Genomic DNA, 25,793 nt, shown 5'->3' with positions numbered 1-25,793 from the left:
TTAGTGTCTTGAACCCAGGAGCTCTTTATATTCACACTTCTGGAAAATATAGGTCCAGATGTACTCAGACGGAAAATTTAATCCAGATCTCTTCCTCCTCCTCCCCAGCTGCGCATGGTGTGGCTGGGGTTACGTCCATCGCTCCCTTCGGCGTGTCTCTGTGAGTGGTTATGGGAGCTCTGCAGGCAGCATCTGGGCTGGGGTCTAGGATTAGGACCGTGGATTTTCCTCTGGGAGGCAAAATAGGATTTCAAACCTCAGGCTTCATCAATGCCCATTGCAGTCAATCAGCTGGAACCATGCCTATAGCCAAGCACGTGCCAACATACTCTGCTAAATTATGGGCTAAAACTGTCTTATAGGCACTTACCTGGGAACGCGAGTACCGATGAGCACTGCTGACCCATTACAGCACCAGGCAGACACAGCTCTTCAAAGAAGATTTAAAACAAAAGTTGCAGGGTTTTGGATCACATCCCCTCTGTTGCCGTGGCTCGTTCATAACATGGGTATTTAAAAAATAAACTTCTTATAAATAAAAAGGACCATTTGACAACCAAGTGACAAGTTACAGTGAAACCCACAGTGTACAAATGCCAGGGGCTTTTTTCAGTTTATAAAACCTTGTTTCTAAGTTTATATAAAACATCTTGCTGGTTTTGTTGGGGTTTTTTTAATACTAAAAGAACTCTAGGACCCAATCCAAAGACCACTGAAATGGATGCAAATACTCTCATTGATTTAAGTGAGTTTGGATCAGCCTGTTTTTAATATGGGATGGCTGCACAGGGAGAGATTTCTCCAGCCCAGGCTGGGGGACTCTTGCCCTCTGGTGGCTGCTGCTTCCTCTAGAAATAAACTATCAGGAAAAACTGCTTTAGAGCTGGATTAGAAAAAAGCCCACCAGCCAGCCTGACTGTACTGGGAAGGGTGAAGTCTGCAGTAACAGAGAATAAATGTCTGTTAACACTAGAGTGGCTCCACAAGAGCAAAAAGGGCAAAAACTCTTTTCTACTTTTTCCCCTCTGATGCTTCCAGATTTTGGTCTGTTCAGCTGCACAGAGCGGGGCTGGAGGAGGATTTTTCAGAGCCGTGCTAATGAGTTCTCCGTTGTTCGTCAGATCAGAAGGTGCTGCCCAATAAAACTCAGCACCATCCACATGCACGCATTTAATAAAGACTGATTGCCCGTAAACCACAAAGATAGTTGCCCGAAAGACCATAAAGCCCCTGTTGCAGCTGGGTTCCTCCCACCACAGCCCTGGGATTTGGTCACAGATGCTCTGAGGGTTTGCTAGACCTTGTCAGGGTTAAGGGAACTGCTCTACTCGGTGATTTTTTTAATGTTGGTGAAAGGCAGAGCAGTTCGGTCGCGAAGGACACAGTCTTTGTTGTTGAAATCAACACTGGACTGTGAGAAGAAAGAGGAAAGTGGATCTGAGCTGAAAACTTTTGAGCCCAAGGGATTGTTTTGCTTCTGAGAATCTGATTTATTGCTCTGGCATAAGAATAAACCTAAGCATGTTTAGTTTAATAATATAGTTTCTGTGTGACAGTTTTTATCAGGAGACGTCCGTGCTGCTTACAAAGGTAGTCAGAATTGTATTTCTGTTTTACAGAAGGTAAACTGAGGCACGAAGCCAGCCCCCAAACCAGAAACGGACATAAGCATGGCACCAATTTCCAGCATCTTCGGTGCAGGCAACCCCACCTGAGTTGGATGAGTAAAGACTCTTGCTAGTAAGTACAGGGAAAGAAGCACTCTTAGGCATGTTGCAGCTCATCCTAGGAGAGAAGCCTCTCTCCCCTGCCCAGTCTGTGGGGGAAAAGGCTTTAAATGATGATCGAACATGCAGAATCACAAAGCGGCACTAAGGTTGTATTTGAGCTCTAAGTGGCACCTTTGGGGCTGTTTTCCTTATTCTTTCTATTGAGGCAAGAAGATGCTGGCTAAGTTGTTTGTACAATAACGTGAATGCCAAAATATATGCTTTCTACTCCTACAAATGCAACCTGAAGTGGTCCTACGGGCACTTTAAAACCAGTGCATGTAAAGCAATGCACAACAGAGGAATGGTCCAAAGCCAGATGTGTGGCTGCAACGTGGGATGAACTGAAAAGCGTCTGCAAAACTCCCAGAGGCACCTCTGCCATGGCACGTTGTTTCCCCTCCTGATTTTGTAGCCACAGCTTGGCATGTTTCTAAAAGCATCTACGCTGATGCTAATAATAGCTCACCTTCCATCTGGATCCAGTCCTCAGGAAGGCACAATGTTCCCTGTGTAGCGACTACTGCTTCGTCTTCCGACCCGCGGGGCTGCCAGGCTGTGAGGAACGCGTACTCCCTTGCCGGGGTGAGTCATTGCTGTCCACTAAAGCAGGTAATGTTCTGGGCACTAATGTGGAGATGAGTGAAATCTGGAGGAGGGAAAGTGATGAAAAGATCCCTAATTATTCATAGGGATGTTTCTCTCTCTCTCTGTTTGCACTGTCTAACTGAAAAAACAATGTGTTCAGAATTATTTTGAGCTGATTTGTTCTAGCTGAAGTTCCCAGCACAATTGTTTAGCCAGAGCTGGAGGGAGGGAGGAGATGCTATAAGCCAGAATTGGATCTGAATTACCAGCCTATGAAGTTCATTCTAACTCTTTCCATGCCCAGGATGATTTGTACTTTATAACCTCGGATCCAAACCCAGTGTGGATATGCAGGAACATTGTGAAAACAGTAAGAGTCACAACAGTAAAACTGGGATCAAAACCTGGTATGACTCCAGAGTAGCTCTGCTAAAATAAAATAAAGATTTATATAGATTAAATAGATCTGAACATACGCCTTTTGGGTCAAAGCTTGTTACAATACAAAATCTTTCACATCTAAGCAGTTGGCCAAATCCATAGATCACACAGTCTATGTTGGTGCAATTTAGTGGTGGTAAGCAAATGCTTTAATGGCATCCCAAGGACTGGAGAATCTGTTACCAGTACTGTATTCATATTTTAAAAAGGGAAGATAAGCCTGCTTTGGTTTGCCAGCAAAGGTGCTTCCTGAAATACTGATTCTAGCCCTGGGGAACAGTGAAGTGATACGTCACGTCTTTTAAACATAAGAATCCATCTAGAGCCAAACCTGTGCTTTCTCTGAAGACACCTGAGGGAGGTGGGTTAGGCTTCTCCAGTAAGGAGAAGTCGGTCAGTGCCCCCAAGGCTGAACCCTGAGCCCAGGGTCCCCGTTACCCAGCCACCCTGGCAAGGGGCAGGTCAGAATAAAGTTTCTGCTTATAGTTAGTTTTAAAGGACAGTTTCCTGCACAGATACTTTTATAATCCCAGTATGCAGCCTCAGCAAGATGACGACCTAGAAAACACTGATGCTCTGGTATGTCCACCTACTACCTTCACCGAATGATAAAGAGACTCAGCACTTCTGCAATATCATTCATGCTAACCTGAATTAGTCCACCGGGAGCCACGGTTGCCCTGTAGTGGCTAGGGCACAGCATATCCCATTATCTGCAAATTAATAGGGTTGGACCTTTAATTCGTGTGTTGATCCAGGTGTCTCTGAGCTCAAACCCTGCTTCAGACCTATGCCCGAGCGATAAGATGACAAGGCAGCTAGCAAGGCAGTCCTCCATGGGCAGCGCTCCTGACCCCAGGAGGCTCTGCACGGCTCGAGGATGGTAACGATAGCACAACGCTGACAGCATATGCTGCTTTCAGACACAGGGAATCAACTTGTGCTGAGACCAGGCAGATAATTCAATATTTACACAGGATTTCAACAGTAAAAGAATGTTGTTATGCCTTAAAAGCTTTTGGAGGATGAGATCCAAGATGGCACAGCAGGGCCATGGACCAGCTCCAAATTCTATTTCTTTGTGGGGAATTTGTCAAAATGAGGTGTTGACTCTGTAAATCGCTCAGCGAGCAGATGTCGCCCCGTTCACAATGCCAAAGCTCCCAGTAGCCCTCCAACCTCCGGCTGCCGAGCGTGCCTTTGACCTTGTGGTTCAGTGAGGCTCCGGGAGACGAGGCTAAGGAGCCAGGGTTAGGCTGAGGAGTCAGCCCTAAACGTTGTGGCAGCCCCTTTCCCTGTGCTCCGCAGCCCAGCGCTGGGCTGGGAGCAGCAGATCGACGCATCTCCTGGTTCTGCCACAGGATTCCTGCATAACCTGGGATGACTCACTTCATCTCGCCGGGCCTCTGTTCTCCAGCTTTAAAATGGAGAGTGTCATAGGCAAGAACACAGCTCCTTTATCTATCTTTTGTATTAATGCTCCGCACGGTCGTGTTTGCCTCGGACAATGCAGAGCCCCAGTTTTGGCTGGATGTTCCTCTACTACCACTGTGTCATAGTCATAATAGCACGAATTTATAATAACCAAGTTGTGGTTCTTTTCCTACACATACTGCAGGAGCCCCTTTCTTTATTCCAATTCCTGAAGCCAGAGGCAGTTGCACAAAATCTGCGTTAGAAGATGATATATGACAGACCTTTGAAATCTGCCATTGAGCTGCTATTGTTCTCGCAAATGTGTTTACGGACTTAAAGAGACAAAAACTACTGAAGGGCTTTAATCAGCAGCCAAAACCGTGGGAAGCAACGCAGCAGCCAGGAAACCCCCTCTCTTTACCTGGCTCTGCCAGGGAGAGGGCTGGTGATGTCTAGGGGAAGGCACTCTGCCTCTGTGCTTGCCATTCCTACGGCTACTCGGAACGCAAGTTCCTCATGGCAGGGACTCTTTCTTAATCTAGACTTCATGGTGGGCAAATGGGACGGTGGCTCTCATGCTAAATTGCTGCCATTAGAGTAACTAAGCCCAGCACCCTCCCTCTCCCTGAGAAGCTGAACAGGTACATTGCAGCCTCCCTCTTCTCCATGCTGCTTGGCTCATCAGCTGTGTTTGTCCCCTGGCTTTTCTTTCCCCATCCCTCTCCACTTGAATTTTAATCAGAAGCAGCAGCTGAACAGAAGGTGCCATTTCCATAGCTACGGAAGAGGCATCGACAGCGAGAGGTGATGGAGAGGCTTTTACCCAGATGCAGTCATCATTAACATTCACCATAATAACCTCGCCTGCAAGCACAGCCCTACTATGGCAATAAGACGCTCGGGCTGTAAATCCTTGGCCAGGCTCATCTTTCATCACAGAGAACAATACCTTTTGGGGTCATATTTCTAATCTGCCAATTAATCATTTTTATACGTGGTAATGTTTACATATAAGCAGAGACCACTTTAAACCACGAACGGCTACACCAGTGGTTACCTGGGCTTAGGCACGGGTGGACAATAATTGCCCTTTCTGCGGTATTATCCGGACACACATGCACACAGACGTACACAGCATCTACCATCTGTGTCCTGCTCCTCCCATTGGACTGGTTTGTGCCTCTTGAAACAACACTGTTCAACAAAGACAGTCTCTCTGGATTTCTGGCTGTCCCACTGAGTTATTTTGGGATGCTGGGTACGGCCTTTCCTCTCCATTGTCACTGTTTAGCTTTTTTTTCACTTGTCTTAGACCTTCTGTCTGTCCTTCTCAAAAGCCTAAACCAGAAATATTCCCTCCCTCCAGGATCTTCACAAAACCAATATATTGTTCAGGGGCAACCCCCCCCCCTTGTCATGCCACGGGTTTTCTCCAGGCCCATTATGGTTTGTGTTTCATTTCAGGTACAAAACCTAGTCAGTGGGTGAACCAAGAAGCTGCGTGGCATCTTTGGGGGACATATTAGAAGGGGACCAGCTCTGGCATTAGGTTGGGGGTCTCTCTGCAGCACTGGTTTGTGCCTGTCACAGTGGAAATCTCTCCCCTGCAGAGCTCCAGCCTTGGCCGCTTAGAGATTTCTACCCAAGCTTCCCACATGGCAGCGCAGAGTGAGGAACCGGATGAATAAAATTGAATTTGAACGTGAGGGAGGGAATGCGGGTAGGAGAAAATAACCCTTTGAGTAATTTATGAGGCACGTTTATAGCTGTTATTTATAGAGCTCTATGGGGGATTCACATTGTTCTCTACCATCTGACATTATTTGGCAGTTTAGTGGTGTCTGCAAAAAAAAATACCCCAACCCCCCAAAAAACCCTCCTCCAATACCACATTTTTGATTAATAATCTTGAAAGCTCAGAGTGTCAGCAAGTCCTCAGAAAGACTGTCCCTGCTCTCCTCTAATAACTTATGGCTTAAAGGTACAAGGGCTTGATTAAAACTCTCATCACAGTAAATCAATGGTAGCTCAGGGAAAAGAGGTCCTTTCCCTCCCCCTTTTCAGATAAAGTTTACTTGCTTGTGCTTTTCTGGCATTTGATTTTGCATGCATGCAAAAATACTAAATCAATGCCATCAGTAAAGCGCTCACTGGGGGTGCTTAGTCCTGTCCATGGCAAGCTGAAAGCATGCTTTTTTATGCATGTGCCTTCAACGTTAGTTTTGGAGAGATTAATGAATTCAGGTGCAGTAAAAATAGTCTACTGCAAACAAACAAATTCCTCCTTAGCATACTGGAAGGATAAAGAATGTCATCTGCAGGAACACAACCTCAGTGATACCCACGAACGAGGCAAAGCAATTGCACCATTGCTGTGGCTGTTTGGGGCAGAGGAATTTTTGAATGACCTTGCCTGTTAGGAGCTGTTAATCCTAGGATTTACCTCGGCTGAGGCACGACACGCATCTGGAGATGAGCAGAAGAAACCTTTCAGCCCCAGTTATGTCTCTACATGGGCACAATATGTGGATCTAATTATAGGAGCGAGGTTCGCAGGAGGCTGCAAAATTAATGCTGATTCCTCCAAGTCTCCATGCTAGCAGAGTCGGGAAGGACTCATTTCCATGCCTACCCTGTTACCCTATGAGAGGGAGAGTTTTTTCACTGTGTTTCTTAAAATACCAGATCTCGGGAGACTTCAAACTGACTGCTCAGCCCTGGTCACAGTGGAACCCCCTCAGCCTCTGTAGGGTCTTTCCTGCACTCAGCAGTGCGGCTGCTGCAAGTTTGTTAAAGGAAAGGACAAAACACAACCGTTGGCTTAAAGCAAAAACGTGGGATGGTAGTTCATTACAGAATTGGCCTGGAGCCTGGGAAAGCTTGGTCCTATCACCAGACAAGCTTTAGAGAGGGCAGGAGAGCCAAGGGGAGCAAACCACAGGGTCTTCAGTAGAGCTTTGGTCAATCCACAAGTAATTTGGGGCTCAGCCTTGAAATGGCCAACTGGGCTGAGTTCTCTGGGACTTCACGGTTCTCTCTGACCAAGAGGTAATGCGAAATGGCCCAGACAGGAAGGCCACGTTAAACCTCATGGTGTGCCTGCTCTTTAAAGTATCACACGAAGCAAGCCCTTCCTGGGGACTGTCTAGCATTTGGAGCCAGAAGCCAGAGCGTAGCTGATGACCTGTGACACTTGAATGTCATCTAGTCCCAGTCCAACCCCCAATTGCTGTTTGACTTGGCAACTGGCTTCCCCTCCCTGTCCCAGAAAGGCAACGCTCCACCACGGTGGCAGCCACCTCCAAACCTCCCTACCTCTCCCCTGCTACCTTTGTCTTTGTCCTACAGGAGGAAAAACCTACAAAGAGATGCATAAATGAAACAGGACATTTTCCCGCTTAGTTGATGTCATTAAAGGAGAGAGATACACCAGTTTTCATCATGCTTTGACTGTCTTGTAACAAAAATCTTGCAAGAATTTGTAGAAAAAGCCTATGGGGTGACTCTGACGGGGCTCTTAGAAAATCACTAGTCAAACTATAGCTTTGGTGCAAAATTTTGCGTGCGAATTAAAAAATGCAGGGAAAAACACATGATTCCCTATTACACTTAGAGCCAATTTTTATTGGAAAAAAAAAAAAAAAAAGATTATTTCAGCTGTGTAAGAACCAGCATCTATCTAATCTAGGACAAAGTAAAATATGGCAGGTTTTGGTGTCGCGAAGCATAACAGATACAGAAATGCCAAGGCCTGTGTACTTTGTATTTAAGTAGGTCCATATCTGTTCGTGGAGGAAGTAATGTGCAGAGGAGGGAGAAAGAGCCCCAAGAAACTCAGAGAACTGCTGCTTCAACACGTGTATCTGGTGCCATCCTGTGGAAATGAGCCACTTCGGGGGAAGGGAGCAAATCCTGCCCGGTTTTAATGAGCAGAAAGGTCTCAGGGGTAGGGATTACTTTTTGGACTTAGAATAAGACTAAGAATGATAGAAACTAGAGTTCAGTTAGCATTTTAACTAATTGTTTTCCAAAAATCTACTGTGTGATTTTCTGGGCTAACAACTGAGATAGTTTTACATATTATTTGCGTAGCTGTAATAATCACGCCCCATTCCCGTATCACCTAACTGTTAGCAAACAACAGTCTCTATTAGGATGCTGTACTCTGCTCGCTCCTATTTTAGGGACCGGCGGAGGACAAGATGTGGCTCTTGCACAAATGAAATTGAAATTTATGTATGTGAGTTTAAGTAAAATTTCTGAACATTTGTCTCTGAAATCTGAATGAAACAAAGCCAAAAAAAGGGTAGTAATCTTCATGTTTTCAAATTGAAATCCAGAAAGCAGAACAAGCTATCATCAGACAAAACTGCCTACGTAACGCTGATTTCTGATCTACTTTATTTATTCTTGCATTTGCATTACTTTATATCTTAGGAATGTTTTGCATGACAGACATTAAATATAAATGCCCTCGATTGCTGTATGGGGTCTGGCTTGCCCACCGAAGCATGAATTCCTTGCCATCCTCTACATTCCAATCCTAACGATTCAACGCTATTGGTTAAATGAGATGACTCTTATACTCACAGTTTACATGGGAAAAATGAGCAATTTAAAACTTTTTTTTAACCAATAAGCATTGCTACTTTTTAAACTGCACTCAGGGGGAGCAAATATTGGCCTTATTTGCAACTTAAAAAAAAGGACTGCTGCAAAAAGAGGCTCTTCATTTTCTATATGCACTTACATACACCAGCAACAGGAATCCACATTCATAGCCAAAACCTGAAGATTGCAGGCTTGTCGGGTCAGATCTTCCACAGTTTCAGACGGTGTTACGAATCCTCTGTAGTAACGCAGTCTTTCATCAGTTCGGGCTGGCCGGACTGCAACTCAAGACGAACAGCAAAGGGTCAGCGAGGGGAAGGCACCGCAGCCTTCATCAGCACACACTAGCTGTACAAGCTTATAAATATTCAGCGTGCTGTTGGTTGCAGATCTATTGCTCTCATCACACAAGGGGACAGGCTGCAACTCTGCAGCAGGACGTGGCGGGATGTGGGGTGGGAGACGGCCAGAGCCACGGCGTTCGGCTCGGCAGCTGAGCCACCCCGTTTCACCCCAGAGAAGAGTCCCACATCAGTCTTAGAGGGATCGTTCCTCTACTGTGGGAAGGCATAACAAGAACTACTGGCAAGAAATGAAAGGCAGGCCAATTCAAATCAGAAGCAGGGGGAAAAAATTAACCACAAAGACGATTAATCCATGGAATAAATAACCAAGGGATTTTCTGCCATTTGAGGCTTCGCAAGTCAGCACTGAAAGACTCACTATAAGGAGTCTGCCAAATTTTATTGGTTAATGGTCGAAAAAAACACTTGTGGAAAGAACACCGCGCTCAAGTACGTAGCGGTAAATCCACAGTTAGAGTGCCAAGGCTGTAAGTCAATCACAGCTCAGCAGAGTTAGCAGAGGGCAATTTCTCTGGCCTGTGTTACATGGGAGAAAAAATAGATAATCTCCTCTAATTGTAGAGCAGTCACTTGGCAAAGTTTGCAGTTTTATGAGAAGAAAGAGGAATAGGAGGAGCAATAGCAAAGAGGGAAATGATTCTTCTGCAGATATTAGCCAGCAGCTAGCTCTTGGAAAGAGATGGCGGCACAGCTTAGTGCTGAACAGAATTAGCTTTGATTATTTTCCGGAAAGAAAATGGTTTTGTTTTCTCCGAGTGGGTTTTTTTTTAAGGGAAAACTTCTCCTGCTACTGGTAAAAACAACACAGAGCAAAAAAAATATGCATCTTTTCCAGGTTAGAGAGGAAGAACCATTAGGGGAGTTTCGTACTTCTATTTTTTACTATTTTCTCAATGAGAAACGAGTGGAACAACTAATATGATAATCCAAACACTTGTTCGTTCTTTCCCTCTTTTTCCCCCTCCACCAGTAGCTTCTTATGCAGGGAACAGCTGCACAAAGCCAAAAGCCAAAAAACTTGTTAACCACAGAAGAGGGGCAGGAAATGGCAGGGAAGAAACAGAAGCATTTCAGAGGAAGGAAAACACTGCCATTTCTTCAAACCTACCTTACCTCTGCTCTTGGACATCGGACATTTGTGGAGAAAAGCCAAAATCTGTTTTAAAAAAGAATGTTTGGGTGTTTTTTCCTGTAACTAAATTGATAGATAAAGTTTATGGCTTGCTCTGTATTTTATTAGAGGAAGGTGTCTTGTTAGGCTTAAACTATAATGGAATACACTCAGATGATTCATATCTTTTTAACATTGAAATACTATCCAATATATTAATATAATAGAGAGGATATATGCGTATGTCATCTCTCTGTCACAGTAATCATAAGCCCTGTGCATGTTCTACATTTATTACATCCTACATCATTCTTAAGATGATCCATGCGCCTCAAGGGAGTTTGTCCTTTTCATTTTTCATGTCCTGCTGCCACCTAATGGCAGCAAGCTCAACCTTCACCCTTGGTGTAAAAAAGAGGAGAAAACCCGTTCTGAAGCTTCCGTCCCTGTAGAGCAAGCAGCTAAAAGTACTAAATGCTTTAGAGTCATAAAAATCTTGGGAAATTTAAGTTAATTAAACTTAGTATTCATTAATAGGATTTACGTCCTGCACAAGCTATCTAGAGTCATATATAGTACCTTAAGTTAGGGGCGTGATACTGTGTTCCCAGCCCACGTGAAGGTGCCAGTCATGGTAACCCACGCTAAGGGTTACCCAACAGTGGGGTTTTTTGAAGTGCAAAGCAACTAGGTCCGCATTGCCAAGGAGCCCCTGGGGGCCTGTGCACTCAGACACCCGCAAATTAATGTGGGGGAAAGTATCAAGCTGCAGAAACACTGGTTTTAGCTGGTAGGAAAATAGTGCAGACTAGCCTTGTCTGCTGCAAAACCGGTTGGGTTGGACAGAGGCACATATGTAAGTTTTTATATAGATTATATAGAGAGATATGAATGAGCCCTAGGTCAGAGAAGCCTTGGCTTTGAAAATGCTGCGCTAGGTCTTGGCACACGCTGAAGCAGGACAGCCAAGATGCCAGGACCAGTGACAATTATCACTCCCAACACCCTGCCACTGAGGAATAAATCAAACCACATCGTCCGCAGCTCTGATAACCCACCTCTCCTCATGAGCTGACAGCTAGTGTTCCAGGTCACCGAGTCAAATTCATCACCTCCTTCCTTTCTCCTCCTTTTAGCCACTAATTCTGATTCAATGTTAAGATCCGATTCGATCTATATTGGGTCTTACATGCATGGCCGCAGACCAGTCAACGGGAGGCATGCAGAGAACCAAATCAGCGCATACGTAACGAGCCACGAGTGGGGCTTATTGCTGCCAGCATAAAGAATTACCTGGATTAACTGGCTGACAAAATATGGCTATTCCTGTGCTCTTCTGGGGCAGCAAACCAGCACTGCCCCACTGACCCGAATTGAGTATCTTCCTGAGATTTCTAAAGGGGTTGGTTCCTCAGTACACGTTAGGCTTAGATCTGGCTGTTGTTGACTTCTTCCTGACCTCACAAACTTCTACATGCCTCGGTTGATATTTTCTGGCCTGTTCTAACATGGACCAGGTTCACGGAGTCCCTGGAATTGATTTCCTGTGGAAGAAGTTTCTTTCTTTCCAATTTAGGCACTGGAGGAAGAGATAATGATAGAAGAAAAACAAATAGAGGCTCTGCAGATGTGCGTTAACCAAACACCAGTGCCTTAGGCTGAATGTGTCTTTCACTGGGATATTATTGTTGGGACGAGCTAATAAATCTTATACACAGCGACCCACTAACCCTGCTCTATGGGATTTGATTGCACATGTGCTAATATCTAATTTAAGCTGCCAGTAGCCAAATAACTGCATGTCATTGGTGACAGAGCCAGGATCCCCACATTAAGCAGAAGTCATCTTATTAGTGGATGACCATTGCCCCTTCTCAACAGATAAAAAGGAAACCCTCTTAAAACTTCCCACTGGATAGGGGTGCCAGGTTTAAAGCTGTGTGGAGAAAGCCGAAAGCATTTCACAGAGCGCTTAAACATTTGGTTTTGTTCAGATGAGGAACAAGAGCTACACATCATTGCAAAGTCAGTTACGAACTCCAGCCGTGCTCGGATTTGGGGGAAGACCACCAAGAGCGTTGATATGGTGGATGTAGGGATGCAGCAACCAACGGTGTGAGCGGCTGGCAGCGATGCTGGCTCTTCCTGAGCCCTTCCCACGATCTGCTGCCATCTCACTCACAGCATCTCTGCGACACCGAAAAACCCAACCCACTGCCACCGAAAGCGTCGCTGGCATTTTTCCAGCCAGCTCTAACCCTCCCCGTGCAGTTATCTGTGTGTGGCTTCTATTTACGGCTGTACTTTCTCTCCCCTCCTCCATCACTGTTAGGAGGGTCCAAGTAGAAACACATTGGAGGGCTGAAGGCTACGCCAATAGTTTTAGCTTCTTTTGCTCACATTTCATCAGCGATCTCTGCAATGCGGAGCCAGGATTTTTCAGGCGATTGTCTCTGCTTTGCCAAATACTGTTTTAAACAGACAACTGCCCTGAGAAGAGGCTCACTTTTCTCTAAAGGCAATTACACTGCGGATCATTGTTTCCTCTTTACCATCACCATCTTCCAAGGAACCATGGGACCTTATCTTCAGCTCTGCTGCTGTACATCTCACTCCTACACAGGACTACCACGAGCCTGCAACAGCACCGATTTCAGAGCTCAGTCAGTTTTTATCTGTTGGAGACACCAGCCAACGTACACAGTTACACAGAACACGTATCGCCTTGAGACACAGATGCACCTAGTGAAACAACAACATTTTGTCTTTATTAGGAGTTCCCATGGTAATATAACACAGAGTTCTTAAGGAATAAAACACAAGACTTGGGGTTGGGGTGGGGTGGTTTGCCATCGCGACAATGGTCAAATATCAGTACTTCTTTTTGTCTACACACATGATCAGCTTTAGCACTTACAGCTCCTCCACTCATGGTTCACAATCACAAATCCAAGGGTTAAATCCAGCTAGTATTAAATCCTACTTTTTTATTTTTAGAGCTTCAAGTCACTGCGGTTAATTAATTAATTAAGTCATCGTCTTTTTTTTTCTTTAAGCATTTACATATGACATTCATTAAACAGACACAAAGCGGACGAGCTCTCACAGGAAAAAACATGCTTACATAGCCTGCAATGATCTTTTTTTGTGATTTTTTTTTTCCTTTTGAAGAACAAATTAAAACTAAAAAGTCATATCATGAGTCAGTGAAGGAAAAAAAAAAAAAGGAAGACTTAAGTGAATACTGAAGAGCCGCAAGTGTTTCGTAGAATTGAAACGGATCTGCAATTCTTTTTTTTTTTCTCCCCAACTCGTTCAAATTGATTTTAACATACAGGTGAAAAAAAATGAAAGTAGCTGCAATATATATTAAGTTCACGGATTACTTAACAAACAAAGTGCAAACTCTTTTATGCAAAACTAAAAGACCCAATAGTTAAACCTAAATGCAAAATGCATGGATGAATATGGCAATGTTTTTCTTAACTTTTGTGTTCAAAGGGGCCTAAAGGAATTAGGTGCTGAAGCTGGGAGGGTTTGGGTACCTAAGTAGCTTCCAGATCCTTTGCAAATCCCAGCACTGATACTTCAAAACAACAAATTTGGTACTTGTTTCTTAAAAGCCTTCATATATAGTTTTTTCCCTAAAAGAACCTGTAAACACCATTTAAGAAAATACTCACAAATATGGAAAAACAAGGTCAACGTACGTGGCAAAGTACAAATAGAAGAGAAAGCAGAAGATGCAGCCAAGTGCCAGGGCATACAGACAGTGGAGGTAACGCTGTGTTAATTGCGGGTAGAAAAGCTCTCTGTGCTAAGAGACAGGCCAAGTCCTTGGGACCGCTGAGCCCTCCAGCTAAGTTTAGGTGGGAATCTAATGGTGCAGATTTATTCTCCATGTCCTGAAAATAGTAAGCCGCCAATACTAGGGCTAAAAGACCTTCAATCCCAGAATATAGTTAAACACCCAGATCCTGCTGACTGCCACAGAAGCTGGGGCTCCTAAATTCATTTAAGGACCACTCACGGCCTCTGGTTTCTCAAATCTGAGGCAGCAGGCATCTGAGGAAGGGTGGAGAACCACCAGGCCTTCTCATGAGTATTTGCACAAAGGCAGATTCCTGAAGGCATGAGTGACTGTGAAATTCGCACCACGTACGAGAGATTCTCAGCTGCTGTTGACCCATCGAGCTACTCTGAGGCTCCCAGTTACAACAGCTGGGCATCTGGACTCGAATTGGAATTGCCACAGATGCTCAGGCACACACTCAACTGGCCGGCCTTTTGACGAGAGCTAAAGATAAGCTCTCTTAAAGTTTTAAATAACCACTCATCGATGGCCAGGAAGGGGGAAGGTGGCTGCTACAGAAATCTTTCAAGCAACATGTTGCTCTTTGCCCATGGCCCCCTGCTTATCAGTTTCCACCTCCAGGAACGGAAGACAAACTAGCCGCTAAAAACTTCTCAGGAGACTCTGTCCCAGCTCCTCAGCTGGTATCTAGCCCCTTTGCACTAGCTCAAGACCTAGTACACTGAAGTGAAGACCATAGCTTATGAACCTGCTCCGCGACCTCCTATTGCAGCTAAGTGGCAAGCATTGGCTGGAATGATGCAACCTAGAAATACCTGAAGTACCAGGGCGGCAGTGGCAGTGACACTGGCGGGAGTCTGTAACTTGAATGAGGGTCGGGAAGGACCGGGAAGAACAGGGAGATCCCCCAGTTCTCAGATAAGGCTTCGTAAACACAATGATACAAACATATTAAAAACACACACACAAACATAAAAAAAAAAAAAAAGTTTCCTCAAGGACCTAATTTGCAGCAAAATCCAGAAGGAAAAAAAAAAAAAAAAAAAAAAAAACCAAACCAACAGAACCAAAGTCCCCAACGATTCTAGCTCACCCGATGGCTGGGTGTGATGCGCTTTCTCAATTCCTACTGCTGGGTCCTGTTTCTCTCCCCTGGCAGCAGACAACTATTCAGTGACCTCAAAGGCGGTGGTGGGGAATGGTTACAGACAGGCTGGGATTCATGTCCCTCCGTGCTTGCCTAGCTATTCTGCTGGAACACAGAACCCTACAGAATATCCAGTTTAAAACCCTTGAACTACTCTTCTGCTTGACATTTAAAAAAAAAAAAAAAAAAAGCGCTATTTTTTACATTTCTTATTTATTTATTCCTTTTTTGTGTGTGTCTTAAAGGCAGCTCCTGGGAAATTCACTTTATCCTTCCTTTAGTAAAAGAAAGATGCTGAATGGGACAGAGGCCACATATTTCAAACATCCTCTTTACACTTACTTTTGCATGTCAGAGGTGTCAAAACAGGGCTTATTTCTTTAAATGTGTAGGGGCTGAGGGGGGAAGTGAGAGGGGTCGTGAAAATGAGAAGGGAATCGGAGGGGACTGAAAGAGGCGCCTTACTTCAGCCCCCCCTCACTGGTTGCCCGCAGTAACTGTCACAGGCTCTAAAAGAATCAAAAAGGGTCTCCAGGTGCCCCCGTCCCCCGGTCCGCTAGGCGGGCACAGAAGGGGTCGGTCCTTAGCCCAAGCTGGTGATGTTGGCACGTCCGCCCGGCGGTGCCACGATGCGCTGAGTCGTGCGGCGTGGGATGTTGTCGTCGATCTGTGCCCCTGCGGGAGAGAGAAGCAACGTCAGGTCCGCCGGGTCAGCGAGAGTTTTGAGATGAGCGAGCTGCGGGACAAGGGAATCGGGAGAGCACGGCTGCACTGAAACCCACCCAAGTCCTCTCAGGCCAGGCTCCAACAGCGTGCACCAAAATGCATCATCTTTGGAGGGAAAGCCCTTACTAGCCTCCAGTGCCTTAATTCTGCTGAAACCTGTTCTGCGCTAGTACCTCCGCACTGAACACCTGAGCCTCCCAGCCCTGCCCAGGTAAGAGCTGGCTAAATGGTTTTCCCTTAGCGAAGCTTTTTATTCCTGTTTACAGTTCGCCCTTATTGCACTGAAACAGCACGCTGAGAAATCAAATTTGCCACATACCAGATCCACAGCTGGTCTCAGCTGGCAAAGCTCTGCTGAAGTTGGTGCCATCTGCCCTCTTCAGACACCCGGCTGAGGACTGAGCCCAGAACGCACGGGGGTACTCGGCATTCATGCCACGGCATGAAAATAAGCAGGACTTTACGATAGCTCCTATACTGCTCTTCTTCCTTTCTAAAGGGATAACCTCCAAGCTAAAAACACATCACAGCCTCTTTCGCTGCCTTCCAATTTCAGCAGAATTAATTCAGAGTATGGGAGTATAAACAAGCCGTGATTTCAAAGCAGTTTAGCCCCATGGAAGTACGTACCAGACAAGCTGAATCCGGACTGGTGCAGGTTCCTCACGGGTGGGGCCTGCTGCTTGGCAGGAGACGTCTTAGCTGAAGACGCTGGCGTGACGGTCTTCGGTGTCACCGACACTTCGCAGACGGGTCCGTCGTAGAGGCCTCGAGGCACACCCCGCAGCTCGGCCAGCTGCAAAACACAGAAGCAGGCAGTCTTCAGGGTCAAACCAGAACTAAACAGCTGGCCAGATGTTGCTAAGCCAACGACGCACATTTCAAGATTTGTCTTTGGTAAGAGGATTTGAAAGCGTACATCATCTCCTCCGTGCTGATCCTCGGGTGGTAGCTGGTCTCTGAAGCAGCATAGATAAAATGAAACGCGCTCTGGACTGCTGCGGCTCCAGCTAGTTGTTAGCTGGCGCGAGCAGCCTACAGAAGACAGCCAGTCTGTCCCCTGCACCGCAAGTTCTGTCCTTTAATGATGTCAACCTACCTGCTGTTGTATTAAAGGCTCCTGACGACTCTCAAATGAAACTTACTACTCATCCCCAAAAAGCAAAACAATGCTGAGACAGAGGCAGGCCTGCATAAAGAGGAGCCAGGCTAGCTTCACATCGCCAGCCTGGGAGCTTTAGACTGGGTTAAATGCAATTATTCCAGTTGAGATGCTGCCCAGTTGGATTTATAGCTCAGACACGTATTTCTGTGGGAGACCAGAACACAACAGAAACCACGGATCCGTTCTCTGTGGTGCTAAATTATTTGAGGTTGTAATTTTGATAACTTGCTATTTCATCAAAAGAACAATTAAAGAAAGATCATTTGCAAGGAATGTGAAGATTACCTATGGTCAGCAGAACTAACACAACTCTGGTTTTGTCCAGGAGAGGGCAACACTTCAAACATCAAAACATTTTTCTCCTCAGAAATCTGACTTCATCTAGAAATAAACTTCCCTGAATTCTCAGCAACTAAGTTGCAGCTGCGTTCAGCGTCACCTTCTCTGTCAGTTTTTACCAACTAAAGGCATTATCAAAAGGCAGTTTCTGCTCTGAATGGGTGTATTTTACAAGAGCACTTTTCCAACACTTTTAGCCTCTTAAAAATAGAAAATTCTCACTTTTAAACAGTCAGTAGGCTGTGCCTGTGACTCACCAGTCACCAGACAAGAGCATCTGATCATATCTGACAGAAGGGAGAGCAGCATAATGTATCTATAACAATAAATTAGAATTCTAAATTGTTGCTGAAAGGTTTGATATATAAATGCTCTCAGTAACTTCTCTTGGTTCTTCTGTCAAGGAGAAGCCTGCCGAGTGATTTGCAGATTGACTCATGTCCAAACTGGACAGTTCCTGGACACATGCTCTGTATAGGTGTCCCAAGACAGAGAATAAGAATTAAAGAGCAGAAAAATAAAATTTGCAGAAAATAAAAGCTCAAGCCAAAGCATATTCCTGTAATGACTCAAGTGAATAGCAAAAATGAAAGAGGAATGAGATAAATATGGCTCCTATCCAGGGAACATTTTCTGTTGCAGAAGTGTGTGTCTGCGAGCCAGGGGATAGCATCTGTTTTCCACCCTCTTTAACTCAGGAGTTTCAGTGAGAGAACAAATGTGCATCCAACCATTTATACTCACCCTGCTCCTTGCTTTGATGCGCTTGTAAACGAAGTCAGGGAACGGTTTCCTGGGGATATACCGTCCAGATCCCTCGGTGACATGGAGATTCCCATCCTCCAGCACGATCTTCCCCTGGCTGATAACCACCAGGGGAGACCCACGGCACTCCATGCCTTCAAAGATATTGTACTCCAGAGACTAGAACAAACAAAAAGACAACATGAGGCAAACGTATTCATCCCAGTAAAGCCTGCTGTGCTTTAATTAGCAATCACCAGTCATGCTAACTGCCAAAATTTTAAGGACAGATGGAAGCAAACTCAACAGCACTTACCTGAGTTGTATACGCTGTGGTTTAATAGAAAGGCTGGTCTTTATTATCAGTCTAAATTTATTAAGGATTTACTCATGCAAAATTTCCATTGCAACAAGATTCATAAAGAGGAAATACAGTTTCAAATGAGAATATCTCGAAGCCTACCTATTTAAATGCATTTAGGCGCCTATCTCTTCCAAACTGCAGGGGATTTAGGAGCCAAATAAAGTTTTATCTGAGTTGCATGCTAAACATAATGATAATTTTGAAAAGCTGTATTTCAAACCAGTGTTTTGGTTGATGGGTCAGGGACCAGGACAATCTTGTTTTACTCTAATGGGATTGCCCATCCTCAATTAACAGGATTGGAAACGTTACACCACAGAAAAAAAGACAAGTTTTAAAGGAATCACTGGTAAATGTCCCACCCATGAAGCATCCTGGAATGAGATGCACTACAACCATGTTATTTGGGGACTGTTACTCTAGTGACCATCTCTGAGACAAATCCAGGTCATCTTTACTGAGTTAATAATGGAGTTTGCTCTTGAAGTGTGTTATAAGTACGGGTAGGCTTGACTGCAGATTTACAGTTAGCTAGAATGGCGGTTAAACCGACACTGAACCAGATCCAGTCTGAAAAAAAGTTGCGGTGGCAAAGGAGGAGGCTTGGTTAGAAGCTTATGAAGTAGGCTGGTTCCAAGAACAACACTATCTCCCTCCCTAGCTCCTCATGTTTCCTTGCCAGACAGTGGCAAAAGCAGTGTCAATTCTTGGAAAATAGCCGTGTGTTGCTCTAGCATTTAAAAAAGTAACAATCATCTGATGCCGCATAATCACTACGTCTCCCTGTGTCGCAGCAACCGCTCTGCCTTTCAAAGGGGCTTTTGTTTTATGCTTGACCAAACTAGGATGCCTTGACTCTAAAGGCATCACTGGTATCAATTTCTCCTCCCACACAAGGCACGTGTGCAGTGTGAGACACAAAAAAATACCCCAGCAGGTGTAATGCCAGGTATAACAGGCAATGCAATGACAGGGGAAGAGGTTAGAGCTGGACATGTAAGAAAAAAAGCTGCGATTTCTTAGACAACCCTCCAAGCTCTAAACAAGCCATCTGAAAACGAGAGCCCTTCATCCTCCATAGTCTTGGCACAACTTCGAGATGCAGCCTTTGGCAATAGCTGACCATTGAGTGCTGAGGCCTCTTACATGGTACATGAGTTTCAGGGGGATCTGCGGTCCTTAGCGTACAAAGTATTTCTGAATGGTCGCTCCATGGTGGATCTGGTTCTCCTTCAGCCTAGCTCAGATCCATGGCAAAATCATGGGAGTCAATCCTGATTGTACTGGAGCATACCCACAAAAGATAGTCTCTGAGTTTTGTGTTAGGAAATTTTTAGAGAGTCCAATTCATTTCCTAAAGACAACAGCCATTAAATGGCAATGACTTTCAAATACTCCATCCAGCAAGCTACTTCCAGCTCTCTGAGCCATTCATAAGCACAAACCCAGGTTCAGACCATTAAATTTGGCACCTAATAGCAGTATATCCCTGGGCTCCCTCCTCTAAGTCATTCTTCTCCAGACTGGAGGTGTGATGAGTCTAGAAGCACCTCTGAGGTGACTGAAGTGACTGGACTTCTGGGTCTGGATGCCTCTGTTAGAAGTCTAAACACAGGCAGGATGAATCCAGGCCATCTGTGACCAATTCTGACAGAGTTAAGTCACAGGGAAGGGAACCAAACCTTTAAAAAAAGTTTCTTTGTGAATGTGCCCAGGGATCCAAGTGTGGAAGAAAATTTTGCTCCTTCAGCTCCAGAGTGAATGAAAGCATTCACAGAAAAAAGAACAAGGAGTTTTTTTTCCAGGGAAACATTCCATAGGTTCATCGCCAGCAGTGAAACAAGTCGTCAACAAATGCAAACAGTGGTTGCTTTCTCTGAGACAGTGCCCGAATGTCACAGGGAGACTCCAACCAGCCCTTTGCACTGGGACCATTCTGCCGTTTCCCACAGGGTGGAACAGCTTTTTCTCTGTAGGAGCCAGGTATGAGATATGGGACAGAACTGTGGGCCACAAGCAGACAGTGCCTCTAACAGTGCCACCACAAAGCCGCAGAAGAAACAAGGGGAAGGACTGGTTAGTCTGGGTGCTGCCTCGTGCCTCCCTGTGCCTACTAATGTTGGGATAATCACCAGTAAAATCATGTCTAAATATGACTCCACAGACATGTGCCAGATCAGTACCTGGTGTAAATCCACGCAGACTCACTGATCTGGATCAGATCTCCAGCGAAGGTGTCCACAAGCTGGCAAGCTTCACTGACCCCAGCTAGAAAAGGGGCAGTTCACATTCCCACTGCTAGCAAGCCAGAAGGTCATAAATGACACATTGTGATAAGAGGCCTTTTGATATTTTAGAAGATGCAAAGAGCTTTCTGTGTGCTCAGATCCCAGCATCCAACACTCAGAAAGAGCAGACAATCTCTTTGCTCTGAGGGGAATCTCTGGGTATTCATGTGATTTCGGATTGGGACTCAATCAATTATCTTCCCTTCTGCTCACACAACTGAGCCGTACTGGGTGTAAGACTAAAGAGGGCTTGGGGCATCGAGAAAACGAAGCCCTGAGTTGTCATGAGCTCTAGTCCTCGGCAGCACAGTCTGGCATTGAAGGAAGAGAGGAGGAAATGAGCAGCAGAGCTCACATCGTAGAAAATATCCTTACTATGTTATGAGTCTTGGCGGAGATTGTCTTGACACTGTCAGGATCCCAGATAACCAGATCAGCATCCGAGCCCACTGCAATACGGCCCTTCCGCGGGTACAGGTTAAAGATTTTAGCTGCGTTTGTGCTGGTCACAGCGACAAACTGGTTCTCATCCATCTTGCCAGTCACCTGGGGAAAGACAAAAGGAGTCACTGCATTAGCCAGGTGGGGACCACTCTGAAAAGCAAAGAGCTGACAGCACAGCAGATTCCCAACCATCTCTGCAGGAACAAAAACCTCAAGTGCAAGGACCGTAACAAGTGTCTGGGGGGAGATAATAACACACTGCTGCAGGTCTTTCAGCTCTGAATGTCTAGTTGCAGCCTAAGCCTGTGACACATGTGACATACCACAGCCTTATCCCAGATGATGGACATCCTCTCTTCAGTCCCATTGGTTCCTTCAGGGATCAGGGTAAAGTTGTCCTTCCCAACAGCTTTCTGAGCAGTGTTGAAGGTGCAGTGGGCACTGCCAGTAACTTGGAGGTCTCCGCTGGAAAAGACAATGATAGGTATTTAAGATATTTTACTGCCACAGGTTTACTCCTAAAGGTAAAAGAGCCTTTTGCTTGCTGGCAACAACAGCTATTATTTTTATCACCCACTTGTCTCACGATGAAGCACATGTTGTATGAACACAAAAGCTCTACTCACCAGGACAGTAGCGAGTTGAGAAAATCAGGAGTGGTTGGGTCAGGACTCAGTGGTGGGGAAGTAACAAAAGCTGCCGCCTTAGCCCAATTCTTGCTCCAGTAATGAGATCCATCAGTACCCAAGCTGGCTGTGATGGGCTCTCCATACACCACGGTGCCTACAGGACAGGAATACAGATAAATCCACTCTGAGCACCAAGCAACATGCATCTCCAGCCTGGCTTCCAGGCATAAAGCATCCTTCTGAAAAAGGACAAGTTGGGTAAGTTATGACAGCATCACACGCTGCAGGGTTTCTTGGTACTTCCTCTTAAGTATGTGATCACAGAGACACAACACTGGATTGAATTCACCGGCCCGCATAATGAGATGATCAGACGTCCTTAAACTCCTGGCCTGTTCAATGCTCCTCAGAAACTGTGTTATGTTACTAGGGGCATGTTTTCACAAGCAACTCTTAATTTTGCATGCCTATCTTGAGATCGCTAAAGGAACACTGAGAATTTTCCAAAAATCAGCTCCTCAGACTAAGTATCCAAAAAACTAAATACCTGAGTTCATAATAAAGATACTGTTACTGACCAGAGCTTGGAGCAGCAAAATGCACCCAATGCCTTTACACAATTGCTGAGGTCGGTGCTGATTAATTGTGCTTGAAAGGGTTACTGTAAAGATCCATTGTATTGTATCCTGGGCCAAGAACCTTATGAAAGAGGCTGAGGGGAACTGTAAGAGCCTGAGGAGATCCAGTCTGATCTAGAAGGGACGCGGAAGAGCATGAATGAAAAAAACAGCACCTACAATATTTTTACAAATGTGTATGTATTAAAGATCTAACAAGGCTGGGTTTCTTGGAGCAGGCTCTGTGCATAGATCAGGTAAGAGAAAACTCCTATCAGGAAAGTTTCCTGCCTACAGAGAAAGCCCATCCCAGAGGAATTATCAGTGTTTCTGGTTCACAAATGCAGCTGAGTGAAACTGAGTAATTCCCCCAAAGGTACACGGTAAATCTGCGGCAGGGCTAGGAAATGAAACTGGATCTTCTGACTCTCTGTCCAGTGCGCTAACCACCAGTGCATCCTTCCTCTTCATTAACATTTTTGGAACCACATGAAGGAACCTTAAGCGGATCCTTAAGGCCACAATACTTTGCAAGCTGGAACACACCAGCAACATCTACACACCAAGCAGATGCAAGATGCTGCAACTTCAAAAGCGTGCAAGCTCGTAGCCCCACAGATCTGCTCACCAAATGCAACCTTCCTGAAATCTCTGCTAAGTGCCTATCCATCTGGCTTCTGAGCCCAGACACTTCATCTGTTTGTATCTGCCTGCTAAAGATGTGGGTAGTTAAAATACTAAGCCTAAATACTTCAATCAGAAGAGAGTGGTAAAGGTGACCCCAGAACTGGTCAGCAGGGTCTTACACACCTCACCGTGCGAAGTAAAAAAATACGATCTTTCTTTCACCATATTGTCTGAGCTACTGTTATGTCTATAGGCTCTCAAGCTAGCTGGGAAGGAGCGTATTAGCTGAGGCAGAACGATGCATTAACTGGCTTCATGCTGCTTCCAGGACCACACTGAAACAGGAGGTGTAGGAACAGCCTTTGTCAGAGGGGATCCACCAGCAGAGGAAGAGGCCGTCTGACATCACTTGCCACAAATAGGGTTATGAAATCAGAACAAGGCAAAACACACGCTGGCTATTAATGGGAGGCCTGTTGTGGGCCAATACATTGGGAGGATTGTTCTGCAGGGAACGATGTTTTGAGCTCCCAGATCTGCCAACGACAGAGTCTGCAGGGAATCTCCTCCATACAAATGCCACTGGGAACATCTGGCTTTAAATAACATTCGTTCTTCTCCATTTAGCAAATCAATTCTGTTTTGTTTTCGCCTTGGATAGTCTTCAGTTATGTTTCCTCTGTTGCTTGGGAGGGCAACGCTAGTGTGTGTGGCCCTCCTGGGTTACCCAGTTGGGTAACTGCACAGCATTTAAATTGAATTATTTAATAAAGGAACAGAGAATGGTGTGCCATTTATACCCAAATTCTCCTTATAAGGAGAAAACACAATCTGAATGAAAACTGTATATGCTAGTTCACTCAGGAGGCTAAGTGAAGTGAGTTCTGTGGATCATTCATCTGGGACAATCCCAGCACCTTTCACAGGCAGGGTAACATCCACCCAGGTCAGGTTGTGTTTTACGGCTTCTGCGATCTAAGCGTATGGTCCCTCATCCCAATGCCCCTCTCCACTTGCCAGCTAGTGGTCTCAGGGGACAGCGAGCATAGCAAGAAGGTGTTTTTGTTGATGCTCCATCTCTGTGGTGCATCTGTCACCAGTCCTTTACCTACAAAAAGGAAAGGATGTTTCCCGGGCTTATAGGATTGAGTTGCACAACGGCATCAAGTTGTTTTCTGGGGTAACGCAACACGCAGCCACTTTGCCGTGTCAACACATCTTCTCATTTCAGCACGATCTCCACTAATGGAGCTAGGAGAGGAAGGTTTATCCCAAACAGCTTGAGCTGTTTCCACGCCATGAACAGAAAGACATGCCTTGGAAATCGGTCCTCCTCACCAACTCTGAACTCACTTAACAGGAATCATGGGACCAAAATACTTCTGAGCCAATACACCAACACAAATCTGTTTGCTGTGGTAGGAAATTAGCTCTTCTCACACCAAACACCCAGATGGAAAGTGATGTCATTTGTGTATCCATTCAGGCTTATTTAGACTGCATAAAATTAAATCCAATCCTTCTGAGGAAAGAAGGGGGAAAATCATCCCTCCTGCTTACTCACCCACCCAGAGTCGCTTTAAATAGAAACGAAGGGTTTAGTCACAGAATAAAGCAGGGAGACGGGCACTCACTGTGCTTTGTAACCCTTGCTCCCTGGGGGCAAGACAGCAGGGTCAGGACTCGGGAAAAGCTACTGCATCACTCAGAGCAGCGCAGCTCCCTCACAGACCTTGGCTAGAGGGAAGAGACACAAGGCAGCAGCATCCACAGCAGGTCTGAGTCTTGCTTCTTGCAGCATCCTCAGGCAGAGTTATCAGAGGCGACTGCAATTCCCAGCCGAACCCAGACTACTGATCCCAATTCCTCTTCGGATGCCAGGCTGTGAGTGACAGCCCACGAGGAGTATCTATTTCACAAGCAAGGAGCACAGTGGATAGCTGGAATCGGTAACCTCTTCGGCTACTCCAACTAAATCCAACAGGGCTTGTGAGTTGAGACCTCCGTCGGGACTCTTGGAATCACTTCTGACCCCAGGAAGCAGCTGAGCAGAAAGCACCAAGGAAAGACCACAGCAGCTGGAAGGAGGACACAACTTGCAATCTCCAGGGGGATTCATTAAATGGAGACAGCATGGAATTACTCTGCAGTAACATGAAGGCGCATGGCTCGATGTGGTAGGATGAGTGTCAAGAGAGGGGCTCTAGGGTGAACAGAAGAAACAGCTCCTGGCACTGATATGACCACTGAATACTTGTCTGTGGGAGATGAGACAGAAGCAGTTGCTTGGGACCTTTTAAAAAAGAGCCTGGATGATAACACTGGAAAAAGAAACCTTTCCTGTAGGGATGAGGCTTATGTTGGCAAGGAGTTGAACTGCATGAGCTAATAGGGCGCTTCCATCCAAGGGAAATAACTTACCCTTTTTCCTGGCTTGAGCAATGACATCAGCAGCACTTTTGCTCATCACCTTGGTGATATAAAGGGGGCAGTTGGTTTGGTTGGCAATGGTTATTGCCCGGTTCACAGCCTCTGCCTCCACCTGAGAAACAAAGTCAGCAGCAAGTTAGTAACATTCCACATGTTAG

The 25,793-nt window shown here is 45.5% G+C and overlaps 1 protein-coding gene across 2 annotated transcripts in view; it reads right to left on the bottom strand.

The window, feature by feature from the left end:
* Positions 1-13,047: 13,047 nt before the first annotated feature.
* DPYSL2 (dihydropyrimidinase like 2) overlaps positions 13,048-25,793 on the bottom strand; it is a 55,213-nt gene continuing 42,467 nt past the window's right edge. For both annotated transcript variants that reach the window (XM_052805793.1, XM_052805794.1), the window contains exons 8-14: positions 25,627-25,747; positions 21,959-22,115; positions 21,656-21,797; positions 21,264-21,434; positions 18,237-18,416; positions 16,619-16,784; positions 13,048-15,937 (exon numbers count right to left, since the gene is read on the bottom strand). In XM_052805793.1, the coding sequence (XP_052661753.1) occupies positions 15,846-15,937; positions 16,619-16,784; positions 18,237-18,416; positions 21,264-21,434; positions 21,656-21,797; positions 21,959-22,115; positions 25,627-25,747 (1,029 nt within the window). In that variant the 3' untranslated portion in view covers positions 13,048-15,845. The remainder of the gene's footprint in view (positions 15,938-16,618; positions 16,785-18,236; positions 18,417-21,263; positions 21,435-21,655; positions 21,798-21,958; positions 22,116-25,626; positions 25,748-25,793) is intronic.

The sequence above is a fragment of the Harpia harpyja genome, chromosome 13 (genome assembly GCF_026419915.1).
Source record: "Harpia harpyja isolate bHarHar1 chromosome 13, bHarHar1 primary haplotype, whole genome shotgun sequence".
NCBI classification, from domain to species: domain Eukaryota; kingdom Metazoa; phylum Chordata; class Aves; order Accipitriformes; family Accipitridae; genus Harpia; species Harpia harpyja.
The sequence above is the reverse complement of the archived record's forward strand: the minus strand, read 5'-3'. Positions and strand labels throughout refer to the sequence as shown.